At 39.9% G+C, this 18,491-nt stretch overlaps 1 protein-coding gene across 4 annotated transcripts in view; it reads left to right on the top strand.

Moving 5' to 3' along the window:
• The window catches only part of PARP4 (poly(ADP-ribose) polymerase family member 4), a 267,433-nt gene extending 249,451 nt beyond the window's left edge, over positions 1-17,982 (top strand). The window contains exon 31 of one of the 4 annotated variants that reach the window (XM_049867551.1): positions 17,456-17,982. In XM_049867551.1, coding sequence (XP_049723508.1) covers positions 17,456-17,660 — 205 coding nt within the window. In that variant the 3' untranslated portion in view covers positions 17,661-17,982. The remainder of the gene's footprint in view (positions 1-17,455) is intronic. The other 3 variants (XM_049867549.1, XM_049867548.1, XM_049867550.1) reach the window with 3 other exon arrangements.
• The last annotated feature ends 509 nt before the right edge of the window (positions 17,983-18,491 follow it).

The raw sequence follows: 18,491 nt of genomic DNA, 5'->3' as shown, positions 1-18,491 counted from the left end.
AATATAGAGGGTCAGCAAAAAAGTGGAAGACCCTTAAAGAGATGGACTGACTTAGTGGCTGCAACAATGGGCTCAAGCATAACAACAATTATGAGGATGGCACAGAACCTCTGGGTCACTACGAGTTGGAACTGACTCAGTGGCAGCTGACAACAACATGGTAGTTCCACATTTAGTTTTTTGAGGAACCACCACACTGTTTTCTACAAGAGCTGTACCGTTTGCATTCTCACTACCAATGGATAAGGGTTCCAATTTCCTTACATCCTTGACAACATTTAGTATTTCCTGTTTTTTTTTTTTTTTTTAATCTTAGCTATCCAAGTAGGAGTGAAATGGTATCTCACTGTGGTTTTGATTTGCATCTCTCTGATGGCTAATGACACTGAATGTCTTTTCATGTGTTTAGTGGCCATTTGAATGTCCTCTTTGGTGAAATGTTTTTTCAAGTTCTTTGCTCGTTTTATGATTGGGTTATTTGTCATTTGGTTATCAAGTTGTTGAAGTTTTATATATATTTTGGTTATTAGATTCTTGTCAGATATACAGTTTCTGAAGATATACTCCCAGTTGATAGCCTGCCACACCACATTTTTGGTAAAGTAAGGGTTTTTTTACGGGTTCTTATTTTGATGAACAAAAGTTTTTAATTTTTACGAAGTCTCATTTATTTATTTTGTGTTTTGCTGTTTGTGCTTTTGTTATTGTGTTTGATAATCCCTTGTTAAAAACTAGGCCTGACAGCATTGCCCCTGCTCTTTCTTCTAAGAATTTTATGGTTTTAGTTTGCATATTTAGATCCTTAATCCATTTTGAATTTGTTTCTGTGTATGTTATGTGACATGGATTTTGTTTCATTTTTCTGTATGTGAAATCCAGTTTTCCCAGCACCATGTGTTGAAGAGACCCTTCTTTCCCCACTGAATGGACTTAACACCCTTTTCAGAAATCAGTTGACAATAGATGTGTGGGTTTACATAGATCAAGAGGCAGTTGTTCGAACAGAACAAGGAGATACTGTGTGGTTTTAAGTCAGGAAAGGTATGTGCCAGGCTTATATTATTTCACCATACCTATTCAGTCTGTTTGCTAAGCAACAAGCTGAGAAGCTGGACTATACGAAGAAGAATAAGGCATCAGGATTGAAGGAAGACTCATTAACAACCTGGGATATGCAGATGATGCAACCTTGCTTGCTGAAAGTGAAGAGGACTTGAAGCACTTACTAATGAAGATCAAAGACCATAGCCTTCAGTATGGATTATACCTCAACATAAGGAAAACAAAAATTCTCATAACTGGACCAATAAGCAACATCATGATAAATGAAGAAAAGATGGGAGTTGTCAAGGATTTCATTTTACTCAAATCCACAATCAACATTCATGGAAGCAGCAGTCAGGAAATCAAAAGACACATTGCATTGGGCCAGTCTGCTGCAAAAGACCTCTTTAAAGCATTGAAAAGCAAAGATGTCACCTTGAAGACTAAGATGTGCCTGACCCAAGCATGGCTTTTTCAGTAGTCTCATACGCGCATGAAAGCTGAATGATGAATAATGAAGGTAAAGAAAAATTGATGCCTGTGAATTGTGGTGTTGGCAAAGAATATTGAATATACCGTGGACTGCCAAGATAATGAACAAATCTATCTTTGAAGGAGTGCAAGGATGGAAGCAAGGATGGCGAGACTGCGTGTCACATACTTTGAATATATCATCAGGAGGGATCAGTTCCTGGAGAAGGACATCATGCTTGCTAAAGTGGAGGGTCAGCGAAAAAAGAGGAAGACCCTCAACACGGATTGACACAGTGGCTGCAACAACAGGCTTAAGCATAACGATTGTGAGAATGACGCAGGACCAGACAGCGTTTCGTTTTGCTGTACATAGCATCGCTGTGAGTTGGAATCAACTCGACGGCACCTAACAACAATTCTTTTTCATTGATCTCCGTGTCTGTTGTTATACCAGTACCAGGCTGTCCTCAGAAAATTCTTAATTGAGCAGTTCGCTATATATAAATTATACCACCATTTTAAAAAAGCAACACCTTTAATATTAGTTTGCCAAAACAACTGCTTGAGAAAGATGGAAATCTATTAAAACAAATGTCAAGAAAAATACTTTGAATTGTTGGCAATGAATGTCACAAAACAATATGTGTACTAATTGTTTAATGAGAAATTAATTGGTTTTGTAAGCTTTCACCTAAGGCACAATTAAAAAAAAAAATGAATAAGCACCCATGCCCAGGGGCAAGGATGAGAAGGCAGGAGGTGACAGGAAAGCTAGATGAATGGAAATGGGTCAAGGTCAAGAAGGGGAGAGTGTTGACACATCGCAGGGCTGGCAGTTAATGTCACAACACAAAACAATATGTATTTTAATTGTTTAATGAGAAATGAGTTTGTTCTGTAAACTTTCAACTAAAGCACAATTTAAAATAAAAAAAGAAAAATTCCTTGAGTAACTTAGTGGGTGGGCGAAAAGTCCGTTTTGCCACAATGTTGCTTTTGTCATTGTTAGGTGCTGTCCAGTTGGCTCTGACTCATAGTGACCTCTTGTACAACAGAAAGAAACATTGCCCAGTCCTGCGCCACCCTTATAATTGTTGTTATGCTTGAGCCTGTTGTTGCAGCCACTGTCAATCCATCTCATTGAGGGTCTTCCTCTTTTTCGCCGACCCTCTGCTTTACCAAGCATGATGTCCTTCTCCAGGGACTTATCCATCCTGATAACATGTCCAAAGTGAGACAAAGCCTCAACATCCTTGCTTCTAAGAAGCATTTTGGCTGTACTTCTTCCAAGATAAATTTGTTCATTTTTCTGACAGTCCATGGTATATTCAATATTCTTCGCCAACACCATAATTCATATAATAGGCACAACCAAAGAGGAATTTCTTCCGTTTAGATCTTTTGCAGCTATGATAGCCATTAGAACAAGTATTAATAAAACTTAACTTTGAATTGCAGTATCACAACGTATTAAACCAAGATTTAAAAAAAAAATGTGGTATATGCCATGCCATCACATTGCTTAGTGTTACGTTATTGAGACAGCCGAATGGTTTGTTGACCCTTTAATAAATTCAACAAAAATATTGCATTTTTATTTTCTCATTATTACACATTATAAACTTTTAAAAATTTTTCATGATATACATAGCATTAACGCAGTAGCACATGTATTTAATTTACATGGGCTTGTATAAACAAAATTTTGATATTAATCAAATGGATTAATTAAACAAGTTTAGAGGCTAACTTGATTAAAGGAAGACCAGTTGAATTAGTCAGAATATTTAAAATCAATTTTGTTTCTTTCAGTAGTGTCTTAGTCATCTAGTGCTGCCATAACAGAAATATCACAAATGGATGGCTTTAACAAAGAGAAATTTATTTTCTCACAATCTAGTAGGTTACAAGTCCAAATTCAGTCCAGGGGAAGGCTTTCTCTCTCTGTTCTTTCTCTCTCTGGAGGAAGGTTTCCCCTGGTCGAGGAACTTCTCAGGCACAGGGACCTGGTGTCCAAAGGACACGCTCTGCTCATGGTGCTGCTTTCTTGGTGGTATAAGGTCCCCAACTCTCTGCCTGCTTCCCTTTCCTTTATATCTCAAGAGATTGCCTCAGGACACAGTCCAGTCTTGTAGACTGAGTCCTGCCTCACTAACACAACTGCTGCCTGTCCCCCCTCATCAACATCATAGGGGCAGGATTTACAACATATACGAAAATCACACAATACCGGGAATCATGGCCCAGCCCAACTGATACACATGTTTTTGGGGGGACATAATTCAATCCACAACAAGCAGTTAATAACTACAAGTGGACTAATAATTATTGGGAAACATAGGTTTTTTTTTTTTTTTGTACTTTATATTCAGGTTTATAGATCAAACTAGTTTGTCATTAAACAGTACACATATTGTTTTATGACATTAGTCAACAACCCCATGACATGTAAACACTCTCCCTTATCAACCTTAGGTTCCCTATTACCAGCGTTCCTGTCCCCTCCTGCCTTCTAGTCCTTGCCCCAGGGCTGGTGTGCCCCTTTAGTCTCGTTTTATTTTATGGGTCTGTCCAATCTTCAGCTGAAGGGTGAATCTCCAGAGTGACTTCCTTACTGAGCTGATCGGGTGTCTGGGACCACACTCTCAGTGTTTCTCCAGTTTCTGTCAGGCCAGCAAGTCTGGTCTTTCTTTTTGAGTTAGAATTTTGTTCTACATTTTTCTCTAGCTCTGTCCGGGACCCTTTCTTGTGATCCCTGTCAGAGCAGTCAGTGGTTGTAGCCAGGCACCATCTAGTTGTACTGGACTCAGTCTGGTGAAGGCCGTGGTAGATGTCCATTTGTCCTAATCTTTCCCGTGTATCTTTAGTTTTCTTCATTCTTCCTTGCTCCTGAAGGGGTAAGACCTGTGGAGTATCCTAGATGGCCGCTCACAGACTTTTAAGACCCCAGATGCTACTCACCACAGTAGAATGTAGAATATTTTCTTTATAAACTATGTTATGCCAATTGAGCTAGATGTTTGCTGAGAGCATGATCCCCACAGCCCTCAGCCCAACAATTCAGTCCCTCAGGGATGAGGGGTGTATCTGTGGAACTTCCATGGCCTTGCCTTGTACAAGTTTTGCTGGCTTCCCCAGTATTGTGAACTGTGTCTTACCCTTCACCAAAGTTACCACTTATCTGTTGCCTATTTTAGTGTTTTTCCATACCCACTCCTCCCCTCCCTCGTAACCATCAAAGATTGTTTCTTTTTATGTGTTTCATTCTCGTTTGATTCTGGGAATTTTTTGATTCCATCTGTAATTTCTTCTGTTACTCAGTGGTTTTTACGCAGAGCGTTATTCAGTTTCCATGTAATTGGTTTTTTCTCCTTGCTCTTCCTGTTGTTAATTTCTGCATTGATGCTGTTGTGGTCAGAGAAGACACTTCATATTATTTCAGTGGTTTGGATTTTGTTGAGGGTTGCTCTGTGACCTAAGATGTTTTCTATTCTGGAAAACATTCCTTGTGCACTGGAAAAGAATGTGTACTTTGCAGCTGTTGGGTTGAGTGTTCTATATATGTCTATGAGGTCAAGTTGGCTGATTGTGACCTCTGGCTCTTCTGTGTCTTCACTGAGTTTCTTTCTAGATGTTCTGTCCTTTACCGAGAGTGGTGTGTTGAAGTTTCCTACTGTTATTGTGGAACTGTCAGTTTTTCTTTTCATTGCTGTTAGAGCTTGCTTTCTGTATTTTGGATAACTGTCCTGGGTGTGTAGATGTCTATTATGGTTAAGTCTTCATGATGGATCATCCCTTTAATCATTATATAGTGCCTTCTTTGCCTTTTACGGTAGACTTTGTTTTAACATCTATTTTATCTGAAATTAGTATTGTCACTCCTGCTGTTTTTTTGTTTTTTTTTTTTTTTGGTAGCTGCTTCCTTGATATATTTTTACATCCTTTGATTTTTAATAAACTTATGTCTTTGTTTCTAAGGTGTGGCTCTTGTAGACAGCATATTGATGCATCCTGTTTTTTTTTCAATTCTGCCACTGCCTATCTCTATATGAGTGCATTTGGGCCATTTACATTCAGTGTAATTATTGATAGGTGTGAGTTTAGTACTGTTATTTTGCAGTGCTGACATTTTCTTTGTTCTGCTTACTCTCCTGTGCTGAATTCCTTTTGTTTGTGGATTTCTTTTTTACTTCTTTTGTTTTTATTGAGACTTTGTTTTTCTTCTTTATTTTGAGGAGTATGTTCATTAACTTTTTTGTGGTTACCTTGTAATTTACCCTTATCTTCCTAGGTTTGAACCAGTTTATTTTTACTTGGTATCGCCTTGCTTTTCTCTCCATTAGAATGTTCTATACCTACACCATTTATTCCCTCTTTTATTGTTCTGATGTTGTGTCATTTAGAGATTAACCTCTCTGGTTCCCTGTTGTATTTTTTTTGGTTTTGGATAGTCCTTGAGAGTTCACTTCCTATATTGGTATCTGTCTGGTACAATCTTGCATCCAAGATTCAGGCTGTGGTCTGATGTTGTTTGTTCTGAGACTGAAAGACTCCCTTTAATAATTCTCGTAAGCTTGGTTTGGTTTTTACGTATTCCCTTAATTTCTATTTATCTGGAAATATCCTAATTTCAACCATCATATTTGAACAAGGATTTTGCAGGATATATTATTCTTGGCTGGCATTTTTTTTTTTTTTCAAGGTTTTATATATGTCATCCCATTGCGTTCTTGCCTGCATGGCCTCTGCCAAAAAATCAGAGTTTGACCGTATTGTTTCTTCTCTGTATGTGATTTTTAGTTTTTCTCTAGCTGCTCTCAGGATTTTTCCTTTGTCTTTGTTTATAGCAAGCATGACTGATATGTCTTGGTGATTTTCTTTTGGGGTCTATGCTATATTGGATTCATTGAGCTTTTTGGATGGTCACCTTTTCATCCTTCATGGTATTAGGGAAGTTTTTTGTCAGCAGTTCTTTGGTGATCTCTGTGTTTTCTGTTTTCTCCCCCTTTTCTGGAACACCGACCACTCGCAAAGTTTTGCTTTGGATTGTAGCCCACATAATTCTCAGGGTTTCTTCATTTGTCTTCATTCTTTTTTCTGTTTTTTCCTCAGAGTTGTACCCAAGTGTTTGTCTTCAATTTCACTCATCCTGTTTTCCATTATGTCAAACCTGTTCCTCAGCCTTTCTATAACACTATTTCTGCAATCTTGTTTATGTTTTGGATTTCTAATTTTTTTTTTTTTAATTAATTTTTATTAAGCTTCAAGTGAACATTTACCATTCCAATCAGTCTGTCACATGTAGGTTTACATACATCATACTCCCTTCTCCCACTTGCTCTCCCCCTATTGACTCAGCCCTTTCAGTCTCTCGTTTCGTGCCAATTTTGCCATCTTCCCTCTCTCTCTATCTTCCCATCCCCCCTCCAGTCAAGAGTTGCCAACACACTCTCCAGTGTCCACCTGATTTAATTAGCTCACTCTTCATCAGCATCTCTCTCCCCCCCGCTGACCAGTCCTTTTCACGCCTGATGAGTTGTCTTCGGGGATGGTTCCCGTCCTGTGCCATCAGAAGTTCTGGGGAGCATTGTCTCTGGGATTCCTCTAGTCACATTCATATCATTAGGTATGGTCTTTTTATGAGAATTTGGGGTCTGCATCCCATTGGCCTCCTGCTCCCTCAGGAGTTGTCTGTTGTGCTCCCTAGCAGGGCAGACATCGATTGTGGCCGGGTACCAACTAGTTCTTCTGGTTTCAGGATAATGTCGGTCTCTGGTTCATGTGGCCCTTTCTGTCTCTTGGGTTCTTAGTTGTCGTGTGACCTTGGTGTTCTTCCTTTGCCTTTGCTCCAGGTGGGTTGAGACCAATTGATGTATCTTAGATGGCCGCTTGTTGGCATTTACGACCCCAGGCGCCACAATTCAAAGTGGGATGCGGAATGTTTTCATAATAGAATTATTTTGCCCGTTGACTTAGAAGTCTCCTCAAACCATGTTCCCCAGACCCCAGCCCCTGCTCCGCTGACCTTTGAAGCTTTCATTTTATCCCGGAAACCTCTTTGCTTTTAGTCCAGTCCAATTAGGCTGACCTTCCTTGTATTGCGTGTTGTCTTTCCCTTCACCCAAACCAGTTCTTATCTACTGATTGATCAATAAAAAACCCTCTCCCTCCCTCCCTCCCTCCCCCCTTTGTAACCACAAAAGTATGTGTTCTTCTCCGTTTTTTCTATTTCTCAAGATCTTATAATAGTGGTCTTATACAATATTTGTCCTTTTGCCTCTGACTCATTTCGCTCAGCATAATGTCTTCCAGATTCCTCCATGTTATGAAATGTTTCAGAGATTCGTCACTGTTCTTTATCGATGCGTAGTATTCCATTGTGTGAATATACCACAATTTATTTACCCATTCATCCGTTGACGGACATCTTGGTTGCTTCCAGCTTTTTGCTATTGTAAACAGAGCTGCAATAAACATGGGTGTGCATATGTCTGTTTGTGTGAAGGCTTTTGTATCTCTAGGGTATATTCCGAGGAGTGGGATTTCTGGGTTGTATGGTAGTTCTATTTCTAACTGTTTAAGATAATGCCAGAAGGATTTCTAAAGTGGTTGTACCATTTTACAATCCCACCAGCAGTGTATGAGAGTTCCAATCTCTCTGCAGCCTCTCCAACATTTGTTATTTTGTGTTTTTTGGATTAATACCAGTCTAGTTGGTGTGAGATGGAATCTCATCGTAGTTTTAATTTGCATTTCTCTAATGGCTAATGATCGGGAGCATTTTCTCATGTATCTGTTGGCTGCCTGAATATCTTCTGGGTTCATATCCTTTGCCCACTTCTTGATTGGGTTGCTTGTCTTTTTGTGGTTGAGTTTTGACAGAATCATGTAGATTTTAGAGATCAGGCGCTGGTCTGAGATGTCATAGCTGAATATTCTTTCCCAGTCTGTAGGTGGTCTTTTTACTCTTTTGGTGAAGTCTTTAGATGAGCATAGGTGTTTGATTTTTAGGAGCTCCCAGTTACCTGGTTTCTCTTCATCATTTTTGGTAATGTTTTGTATTCTGTTTATGCCCTGTATTAGGGCTCCTAGGGTTGTCCCTATTTTTTCTTCCATGATCTTTATCATTTTAGTCTTTATGTTTAGGTCTTTGATCCACTTGGAGTTAGTTTTTGTGCATGGTGTGAGGTATGGGTCCTGTTTCATTCTTTTGCAAATGGATATCCAGTTATGCCAGCACCATTTGTTAAAAAGACTATCATTTCCCCAATTGACTGACACTGGTCCTTTGTCAAATATCAGCTGCTCGTACATGGATGGATTTATATCTGGGTTCTCAATTCTGTTCCATTGGTCTATGTGCCTGTTGTTGTACCAGTACCAGGCTGTTTTGACTACTGTAGCTGTATAATAGGTTCTGAAATCAGGTAGAGTGAGGCCTCCCACTTTCTTCTTCTTTTTCAGTAATGCTTTACTTATCCGGGGGTTCTTTCCCTTCCATATGAAATTAGTGATTTGTTTCTCTATCCCCTTAAAATATGACATTGGAATTTGGATTGGAAGTGCGTTATATGTATAGATGGCTTTTGGTAGAATAGACATTTTTACTATGTTAAGTCTTCCTATCCATGAGCAGGGTATGTTCTTCCACTTAAGTATGTCCTTTTGAATTTCTTGTAGCAGAGTTTTATAGTTTTCTTTGTATAGGTCTTTTACATCCTTGGTAAGATTTATTCTTAAGTATTTTATCTTCTTGGGGGCTACTGTGAATGGCATTCATTTGGTTATTTCCTCTTCGGTGTTCTTTTTGTTGATGTAGAGGAATCCAAGTGATTTTTGTATGTTTATATTATAACCTGAGACTCTTCCAAACTCTTCTATTAGTTTCAGTAGTTTTCTGGAGGATTCCTTAGGGTTTTCCATGTATACGATCATGTCCTCTGCAAATAGTGATAGCTTTACTTCCTCCTTGCCAATCTGGATACCCTTTATTTCTTTGTCTAGCCTAATTGCCCTGGCTAGGACTTCAAGTACGATGCTGAATAAGAGTGGTGATAAAGGGCATCCTTGTCTGGTTCCCATTCTCAGGGGAAATGCTTTCAGGTTCTCTCCATTTAGAGTGATATTGGCTGTTGGCTTTGCATAAAAAAAGCCCTTTATTATGTTGAGGAATTTTCCTTCAATTCCTATTTTGGTAAGAGTTTTTATCATAAATGGGTGTTGAACTTTGTCAAATGCCTTTTCTGCATCTGTTGATAACATCATGTGGTTTTTATCTTTTGTTTTATTTATGTGATGGATTACATTAATGGTTTTTCTGATATTAAACCAGCCTTGCATACCTGGTATAAATCCCACTTGATCAGGGTGAATTATTTTTTTGATGTGTTGTTGGATTCTATTGGCTAGAATTTTGCTGAGGATTTTTGCATCTATGTTCATGAGGGATATAGGTCTGTAATTTTCTTTTTTTGTAATGTCTTTACCTGGTTTTGGTATCAGGGAGATGGTAGCTTCATAGAATGAGTTGGGTAGTATTCCTTCTTGTTCTATGCTTTGAAATACCTTCAGTAGTAGTGGTGTTAAGTCTTCTCTGAAGGTTTGGTAGAACTCTGCAGTGAAGCCGTCCGGGCCAGGGCTTTTTTTTGTTGGAAGTTTTTTGATTACTGTATCAATCTCTTTTTTTGTTATGGGTCTATTTAGTTGTTCTACTTCTGAATGTGTTAGTTTAGGTAGGTAGTATTTTTCTAAGAATTTATCCATTTCTTCTAGGTTTTCGAATTTGTTAGAGTACAATTTTACGTAGTAATCTGAAATGATTCTTTTAATTTCATTTGGCTCTGTTGTGATGTGGTCCTTCTCGTTTCTTATTCGGGTTATTTGTTTCCTTTCCTGTTTTTCTTTAGTCAGTCTAGCCAATGGTTTATCAATTTTGTTAATTTTTTCAAAGAACCAGCTTTTGGCTTTGTTAATTTTTTCAATTGTTTTTCTGTTCTCTAATTCATTTAGTTCAGCTCTAATTTTTATGATTTGTTTTCTTCTGGTGCCTGATGGGTTCTTTTGTTGCTCACTTTCTATTTGTTCAAGTTGTCGGGACAGTTCTCTGATTTTGTCTCTTTCTTTTTGTATGTGTGCATTTATCGATATAAATTGGCCTCTGAGCACTGCTTTTGCTGTGGTTTTGATAGGAAGTCTTTTCATTCTCGTTGCTTTCTAAGAATTTCCTTATTCCCTCCTTGATGTCTTCTATAACCCAGTCTTTTTTCAGGAGGGTATTGTTCATTTTCCAAGTATTTGATTTCTTTTCCCTAGTTTTTCTGTTATTGATTTCTGGCTTCATTGCCTTGTGGTCTGAGAAGATGCTTTCTAATATTTCGATGTTTTGAATTCTACCAAGATTTGTTTTATGACCTAATATGTGGTCTATTCTAGAGAATGTTCCATGTGCACTAGAAAAAAAAGTATATTTTGCAGCAGTTGGGTGGAGAGTTCTGTATAAGTCTATGAGGTCAAGTTGGTTGATTGTTGTAAGTAGGTCTTCCGTGTCTCTATTGAGCTTCTTACTGGATGTCCTGTCCTTCTTCAAAAGTGGTGTGTTGAAGTCCCCTACTATAAATGTGGAGGTGTCTATCTCGCTTTTCAATTCTGTTAAAATTTGATTTATGTATCTTGTAGCCCTGTCATTGGGTGCGTAAATATTCAATATGGTTATATCTTCCTGATCAATTGTCCCTTTTATCATTATATAGTGTCCTTCTTTATCCTTTGTGGCGGATTTAAGTCTAAAGTCTATTTTGTCGGAAATTAATATTGCTACTCCTCTTCTTTTTTGCTTATTGTTTGCTTGATATATTTTTTTCCATCCTTTGAGTTTTAGTTTGTTTCTGTCTCTAAGTCTAAGGTGTGTCTCTTGTAGGCAGCATATAGATGGATCGTGTTTCTTTATCCAGTCCGTGACTCTTTGTCTCTTTATTGGTGCATTTAGTCCATTTACATTCAGCGTAATTATAGATAAATAAGTTTTTAGTGCTGTCATTTTGATGCCTTTTCATGTGTGTTGTTGGCCTTTTCATTTTTCCACATACTTTTTTGTGCTGAGACATTTTTCTTAGTAGATTGTGAGATCCTCATTTTCATAATGTTTAACTTTATGTTTGTTGAGTCGTTAACGTTTTTCTTGAGTTATGGAGTTGATATTCCTTTTTGTGGTTACCTTATTATTTACCCCTATTTTTCTAAGTAAAAACCTAACTTGTATCCTTCTATATCGCCTTGTGTAACTCTCCATCTGGCAGTTCCATGCCTCCTATGTTTAGTCCCTCTTTTTTTTTATTGTGATCATTTATCTATTGATTTCCATGATTTCCTGTTATGTGTACTATTTTGTTTATTTATTTATTTTTTAGAATTAATCTTACTTTGTTTTTGTGCTTTCCCTATTTGAGTTGCGTTGATATCAGGACGTTCTGTTTTGTGACCTTGTATTGTGCTGGTACCTGATATTATTGGTCATCAGGCCAATCTCCTTTAGCATTTCTTGCAGTCTTGGTTTAGTTTTTGCAAATTCTCTAAACTTGTGTTTATCTGTAAATATCTTAATTTCTCCTTCATATTTCAGAGAGAGTTTTGCTGGATATATGATCCTTGGTTGGCAGTTTTTCTCCTTCAGTGCTCTGTGTACGTCATCCCATTCCCTTCTTGCTTGCATGGTTTCTGCTGAGTAGTCTGAACTTATTCTTATTGATTCTCCCTTGAAGGAGACCTTTCTTTTCTCCCTGGCTGCTTTTAAAATTTTCTGTTTGTCTTTGGTTTTGGCAAGTTTGATGATAATATGTCTTGGTGTTTTTCTTTTTGGATCAATCTTAAATGGGGTTCGATGAGCATCTTGGATAGATATCCTTTTGTCTTTCATGATGTCAGGGAAGTTTTCTGTCAGGAGTTCTTCAACTATTTTCTCTGTGTTTTCTGTCCCCCCTTCCTGTTCTGGGACTCCAATCACTCGCAAGTTATCCTTCTTGATAGAGTCCCACATGATTCTTAGGGTTTCTTCATTTTTTTTAATTCTTTTATCTGATTTTTTTTTCAGCTATGTTGGTGTTGATTCCCTGGTCCTCCAGAAGTCCCAGTCTACATTCTAATTGCTCGAGTCTGCTCCTCTGACTTTCTATTGCGTTGTCTAATTCTGTAATTTTATTGTTAATCTTTTGGATTTCTACATGCTGTCTCTCTATGGATTCTTGCAACTTATTAATTTTTCCACTATGTTCTTGAATAACCTTTTTGAGTTCTTCAACAGTTTTATCAGTGTGTTCCTTGGCTTTTTCTGCAGTTATCCTAATTTCATTTGTGATATCTTTAAGCATTCTGTAAATTAGTTTTTTATATTCTGTATCTGATAATTCCAGGATTGTATCTTCATTTGGGAAAGATTTTGATTCTTTTGTTTGGGGGGTTGGAGAAGCTGTCATGGTCTGTTTCTTTATGTGGTTTGATATGGACTGCTGTCTCTGAGCCATCACTGGGAAACTAGATTTTCCAGGTAATCAGCTAAAAAAAATGCAGTCGGATCCCTATCTGAATTCTCCTTCTGGCTCAGGGTATTCGGATGTTAATGGAGCCGCCTGGGGAGGGTGGGGAGGAATCAGAAAGCTAGGCGTGTAGCACCACAGAATATAGAGCTGATCCCCGCGTTCACGTCCTGCCCCCGTCCGCCAGAATCCCGGCAGGATGGCTCCCCGGCTGGGACGCTACTCTCCCCGCTCCAAGATCAGTCACTTCCTCCCGGGGATTTCTCCCTCTGGTGCGCCGCACCGCTCGCGCGAACTGAGTGGGCGTGGCCCTCACGAACAGCTGGGCACGCCCCCGGGGTCTATTCAGGGGAATGTGCTCACACCCCGCCCGCTCTCGCCAAGATCCCAGCGGGACGGCTCCCTAGCTGGGACGCTGCTCTCCCCGCTCCGAGACCCGTCACTTCCTCCCGGGGATTTCTCCCTCCGGTACGCCACACCGCTCGCGCGAACTGGGTGGGCGTGGCCCTCATGAATAGCCGGGCTCGCCCCCGGGGCCTATTCAGGGGAATGCACTCACACCCCGCCCGCTCTCGCAAAATCCCAGCGGGACGGCTCCCTGGCTGGGACGCTGCTCTCCCTGCTTCAAGACCGGTCACTTCCTCCCGGGGATTTCTCCCTCCAGTGCGCCGCACCGCTCGCGCGAACTGGGTGGACATGGCCCTCACGAATGTCTGGGCGTCCCCCCCCGGGGTCGCTTTAGGGAAATATAGGTGATCCCCACGCTCGCGTCTCGCCCGCCTCCCGCCAAACTCCCAGCGGGACGGCGCCCCGGCTGGGACGCTGCTCTCTCCGCTCCAAGATCCGTCACTTCCTCCCGGGCGTTTCTCCCACCGGCTTCGCCGCTACACCGCCCACGCCAACCAGCTAGACTTCCTCCCGGGATGGGTTCGGGGTGGGTAGGGCTGGGCCCCTTGTCTGTGCCGTCTGTCCCCCTGGGCTCTGCCCCAGCCCGGGCTCCGAAGGTCACCTGCCTGGTACGCTGGCTCTTAGTTCTGAAAACGATCGCTGTCTGCCCGTATTTGTTCGTTCTCCGTCTCTAAGTCTGTGTTTGTTGTGCAGAGTTCGTAGATTGTTATATATGTGATCGATTCACTTGTTTTTCTAAGTCTTTGTTGCAAGAGGGATCCGCGGTAGGGTCCACCTAGTCCGCCATCTTGGCCCCGCCTCCAGATTTCTAATTGTTTTTGTATGGTTTCTAGTTGTGAATTTATTTTGGCATATTGTTCCTGTATTGTTTTCCTGAATCCTTTCATTTTTTGGTCTGTCTTTTCCATGAATTTGTCTATTTTTTCTTCATTTTTGTCTGCTTTTTACTTCAACTCTTGAATAGCTCTGAGTATTAGATATTTGAATTCCTTGTCAGGTAGTTCTGGTGCCTTTTCTTCTACTAGAAAGTCATCTGGTATTTAATTTTGGATGCCTACTGGAACCTTTACTCAATTTTTTTTTTTTTTTACTGGAACCATCCTGTCCTGTTTTTTTTTTTTAATTTTTTAAAATATTTTTTAATATTGTCTCTGTCTTTGGGACATTCAGTAGTTATTTTCTTTGTTTATTGATTGTAGACCTGTTTGTTTCATCCTGCTTTTTTGTTTTATTTCATTATGTCTGAGCAGGTGAGCTGTGCATTCTTTTTTGTTTGCTCGTCTGTTGTCACAATACTTCTCACCTCCTTGCCCAATGGACAGGTCCAGTTGCTCAGCTGTGGTGCAGCAGGGCAGGTCCAGCTGAAGGGGAGGGGCTGGGATGGGTTGTTTGTGGCATGTACTAGGGTTAACGGGGCAGGGCGGGAATCAGTACTGGGCAGGTTCCGGTAGACTGTGACTGTGCTGCTCAGGGGTGTGATGTTCAGGGCGCAGTGCTGGTAGGCAGGAAGGGCAGGGGGAGGTTGTGATGTGCGGAACTAATATGTGTATGGGAAAGAGGAGAGCGTGAGAGAGAAACAGAAGCCAAAAAGAAACAAGCAAGAAAAAAGAGTGCTAAGGGAGCTTGCCATTGGAGTGGAGAGGTGAGAAACTAAGAAATGGAGGAAAACAAAATGGAAAAATAAAAGAAGAAAAGACAAAAACAAGTAACTAGATAAAAATTTGAAAAGCAGAAAGGGAAAAAAAGCTTGCAGGGGTCCCACTGGTGCAGATGCAAAGAAAGGGGTGTGGCTCCCAGACTGTGCAATATAGCTTGGCTAGGAGGTATAGATTTCCGACAGTGCCAGGTATTCAGGAGACAGGAAAAGAAGGTAAGTATAGAAAGACAAGAACTGACAAATGAATGACAGACAGGAAAAAACAGAAAGAGGAAAAGAAAGAAAAAAGAAATGCCCCCAGGAATCCCACTGACTGGGGAAGTGGCTCCTAAGTCGTGCAGTGCAGCCTGGCTAGAAGGGGCTCCCAAGCTGTGAAAAGAAAAAGAAAACAAACAAGCAAATAGAACAGAACAAAGCAAAAAAGAAAAAAAAAGCCCTAGTGATCCCACCAGCATGGTGTCTTCAGCCAGGGGCATGGTTCCCCAATTGAGCAGTGCTTTATAGCCTTTCAAGAAGAAGCAAAGATGGCACACAGAGCCAGGTGTTCGAGAGAAAGGGGTGCAGGGCAGAGGTGATGGAAGGCATGGAAGAAACCAAAAGAAATGGAAGAAAGCAGTGTCAGGAACAGACAGGGCACTTAGTGAGCCACCCAGTGTGGGTAGGGTGAATCCAACCCACCCAGAGTGGAAGCAGTTGCCTCCCATCCAAGAGACTGCAGCCAGCGGGAAGCAAAGGAGGCCAAGGTTGGGGGGAAGAAGGGTGGCGGTTAGGAAAGCGTATATCACTATTTACTGGGTTCTCTCCTGCTGGGAACTTCATGAAGCTCCTCTCCCGTACTCCCTGTCCGCTGATCTCCATTGCAGGTGAGGCGAATCCAAGCGGCACGGACACTGCACATCACGGCTGGCAGAGCCACTACTGCCATCCAGGAAGTGCAGAGATAGAATAGTGGGGAGAGGATGGGGGTGGGAAGGCATGTATTGCTGGTTACTGGGTGCTCTGTCTCCTGCTGGGAGCTCTGTGAAGCTGCTTTCCCATGTTCCCTGTCCACTGATCTCTGACAGGAGTCTAACATGGCAGATCTGTGCTGCATTAGCTGATAGGGAACCTCTGCACGTATATCTCCTAGCTCTCTGTCTCTGTTAGCTTCTTATTCCATTCGGTGGCTGGCTGAGTTCTTTATCTCTTCATTTGACACTTCAGGTTTCAGGAGTGACGTTTGTCTCTATTTTACACAGTTTTTTGGGTTTTTGCTGTGCAGGGATGTTGTGGTGCCATGATGGCCAGAAGTCTGGAACATAGGTCTTTTAACTACGCTGGTCATGCTTATTATTTAGCATGTTCATCTCAACATGATAGTCAGCTAACATTTATTGAATGCCAACTCTATGCCAAGTAGTGGTAAACATGTTAAATGCATGAGTTCTTTATCCTCACAGCAAACCTATAATATCTCACACTGAGGAATCTGAGGAATTCAATGTTGAATGAAAGTTACACAATATCACACAGGTAATATTTGAAGAGTCAGGATTTGAACGCAGCTCTTCACCCTCATGCTTTACTAATGGCCCTTGCCCAGTTTACAAGGGGAAAAAAAATGTCAGGAAGATAGAATTTTCTAAATTTTAGTTTTTCCTGCCATAGAATTTTCTTTAAAACTTTGGTGTATGTTACCACTTGTTTGCTAACAATTTCTAGAAGATGACAAGACAAATGAGGATGTAGAAAATTAATATTTATATAAAATCACGGAAATAGCCAGTCTTGAATATTTATCAATGTATTATGGACACAAACTCAAAGTTGTGTTTTATGTTATCCACATTTTATGTGTAAGTTGTTACTGGTTTATATGATAGAAATAAATATAGGCCACAACCAACTAATCAAGTAGAATTCCTGGTACAGCAGAAAAGAGAAATGAAAGCCTAGTATGAAAAATGGTACTTGAGTTTGTGCTTGAAGAATAGATAGAATTTAGATTGAGAAGAGTGGAAAGGGGTGGCAATAAACAAATATCTAAAAGCTATAGGAAGCTTGAATGGTTCTGGAGCCAGCAACAAAGCCTGTGAAGTATAGTGGAAATTGGACTTCCACTTCAATATAGTATATTTGAGAATGTATTGAATAAATTAAAAGCACAGTGCCAGCCAGGCTGACAGAAGAACTTTCATAAAATGTCAAAGAGAATTGTTTTTATTGTTAAAGCAATATTTTGGTGTTTAATTTTTGACAGAATCATTTTGCCTGATTTTGAATATGTTGGATTTGGTACCCCATTACATTTTGTATATGAAATTATATTCTGAAATCCATATAAGCTTTTATTTTTTTAATGTAGGAATATTCCCTGGGCTATCGAGGGACTAAAGAAAGCAAGTGAATGGGTGAGAAGAACTGAAGGACAATATCCATCTATCTGCCAACGGCTTGAACTGGGTAAAGACTGGGACTCTACCACTAAGCAGCTATTGGGATTTCAACCCATAGACACCACGTCTCCTCTTCACAGAGTCCTTAGTTACAGTCAAGGCCGAATCAAGTGAAATTGCACTTCAAGATTTTTTAATGCTTTTATGTGTAAAATAATGAAATATTAATAGATATCTTTAATGAAATTTAACTGTAATTTTACTCAGTGTATTAATTAGCCACATTAAAATAAAATGGAAGCAGAATCAATTAATTTAATGAACTAACCAGCAATAATAAAAGGAAATTACAATATTACCAAATTTATGTGTTTAAATGTTTCAAGAATGGCCCTGAAAGCTTATTTTAGTCTCTCTTTTGGAAATCTATCAGGGAGCTGGCCCAGCTGGACCGAGCATTTTATATGATTTATTTTACTCACCTCTCTTGGAGCCCTGGTGGTGCAGTGGTTAAGATCTGCAGCTGCTAACCGAAGTTTGAATCCACCACCTGCTCCTTGAGAATCCTGTGGGGCATTTCTACTCTGTCCTATAGGGTTACTATGAGTCATGGTTACCCTAGAGTTTGCAATATTCATTTACAACCAATCAAAGACCTTTTTCAAGTAAAACTACACCACTCGACAGCTAGTAAAATTACCTCATAACAGTATTTCCAATTTCTCCTATCCCTTATACCATTGCTGTTATTTATTGCACTTACCCACTAGCTGTAAACACCCAACACCTTATTATTATTTAAACAAACAGTTATCTATTAGATCATATATGAATAAGTAAAATAAAGATCTTATTTTACCTTCATTTCTTCATTCTCTCTGAAGAACTTGTCATTTCTTGCAAGGCAGGTCTACTGGTGACAAATTCCCTCATTTTTTTATTTGAGTAAGTATTTCTCCTTCACTATTGAAGGATAATTTCACTGTATACAGAATTCTGTTTTTT

Source organism: Elephas maximus, chromosome 23, assembly GCF_024166365.1.
Source record: "Elephas maximus indicus isolate mEleMax1 chromosome 23, mEleMax1 primary haplotype, whole genome shotgun sequence".
NCBI classification, from domain to species: Eukaryota; Metazoa; Chordata; class Mammalia; order Proboscidea; family Elephantidae; genus Elephas; species Elephas maximus.
The sequence above is the reverse complement of the archived record's forward strand: the minus strand, read 5'-3'. Positions and strand labels throughout refer to the sequence as shown.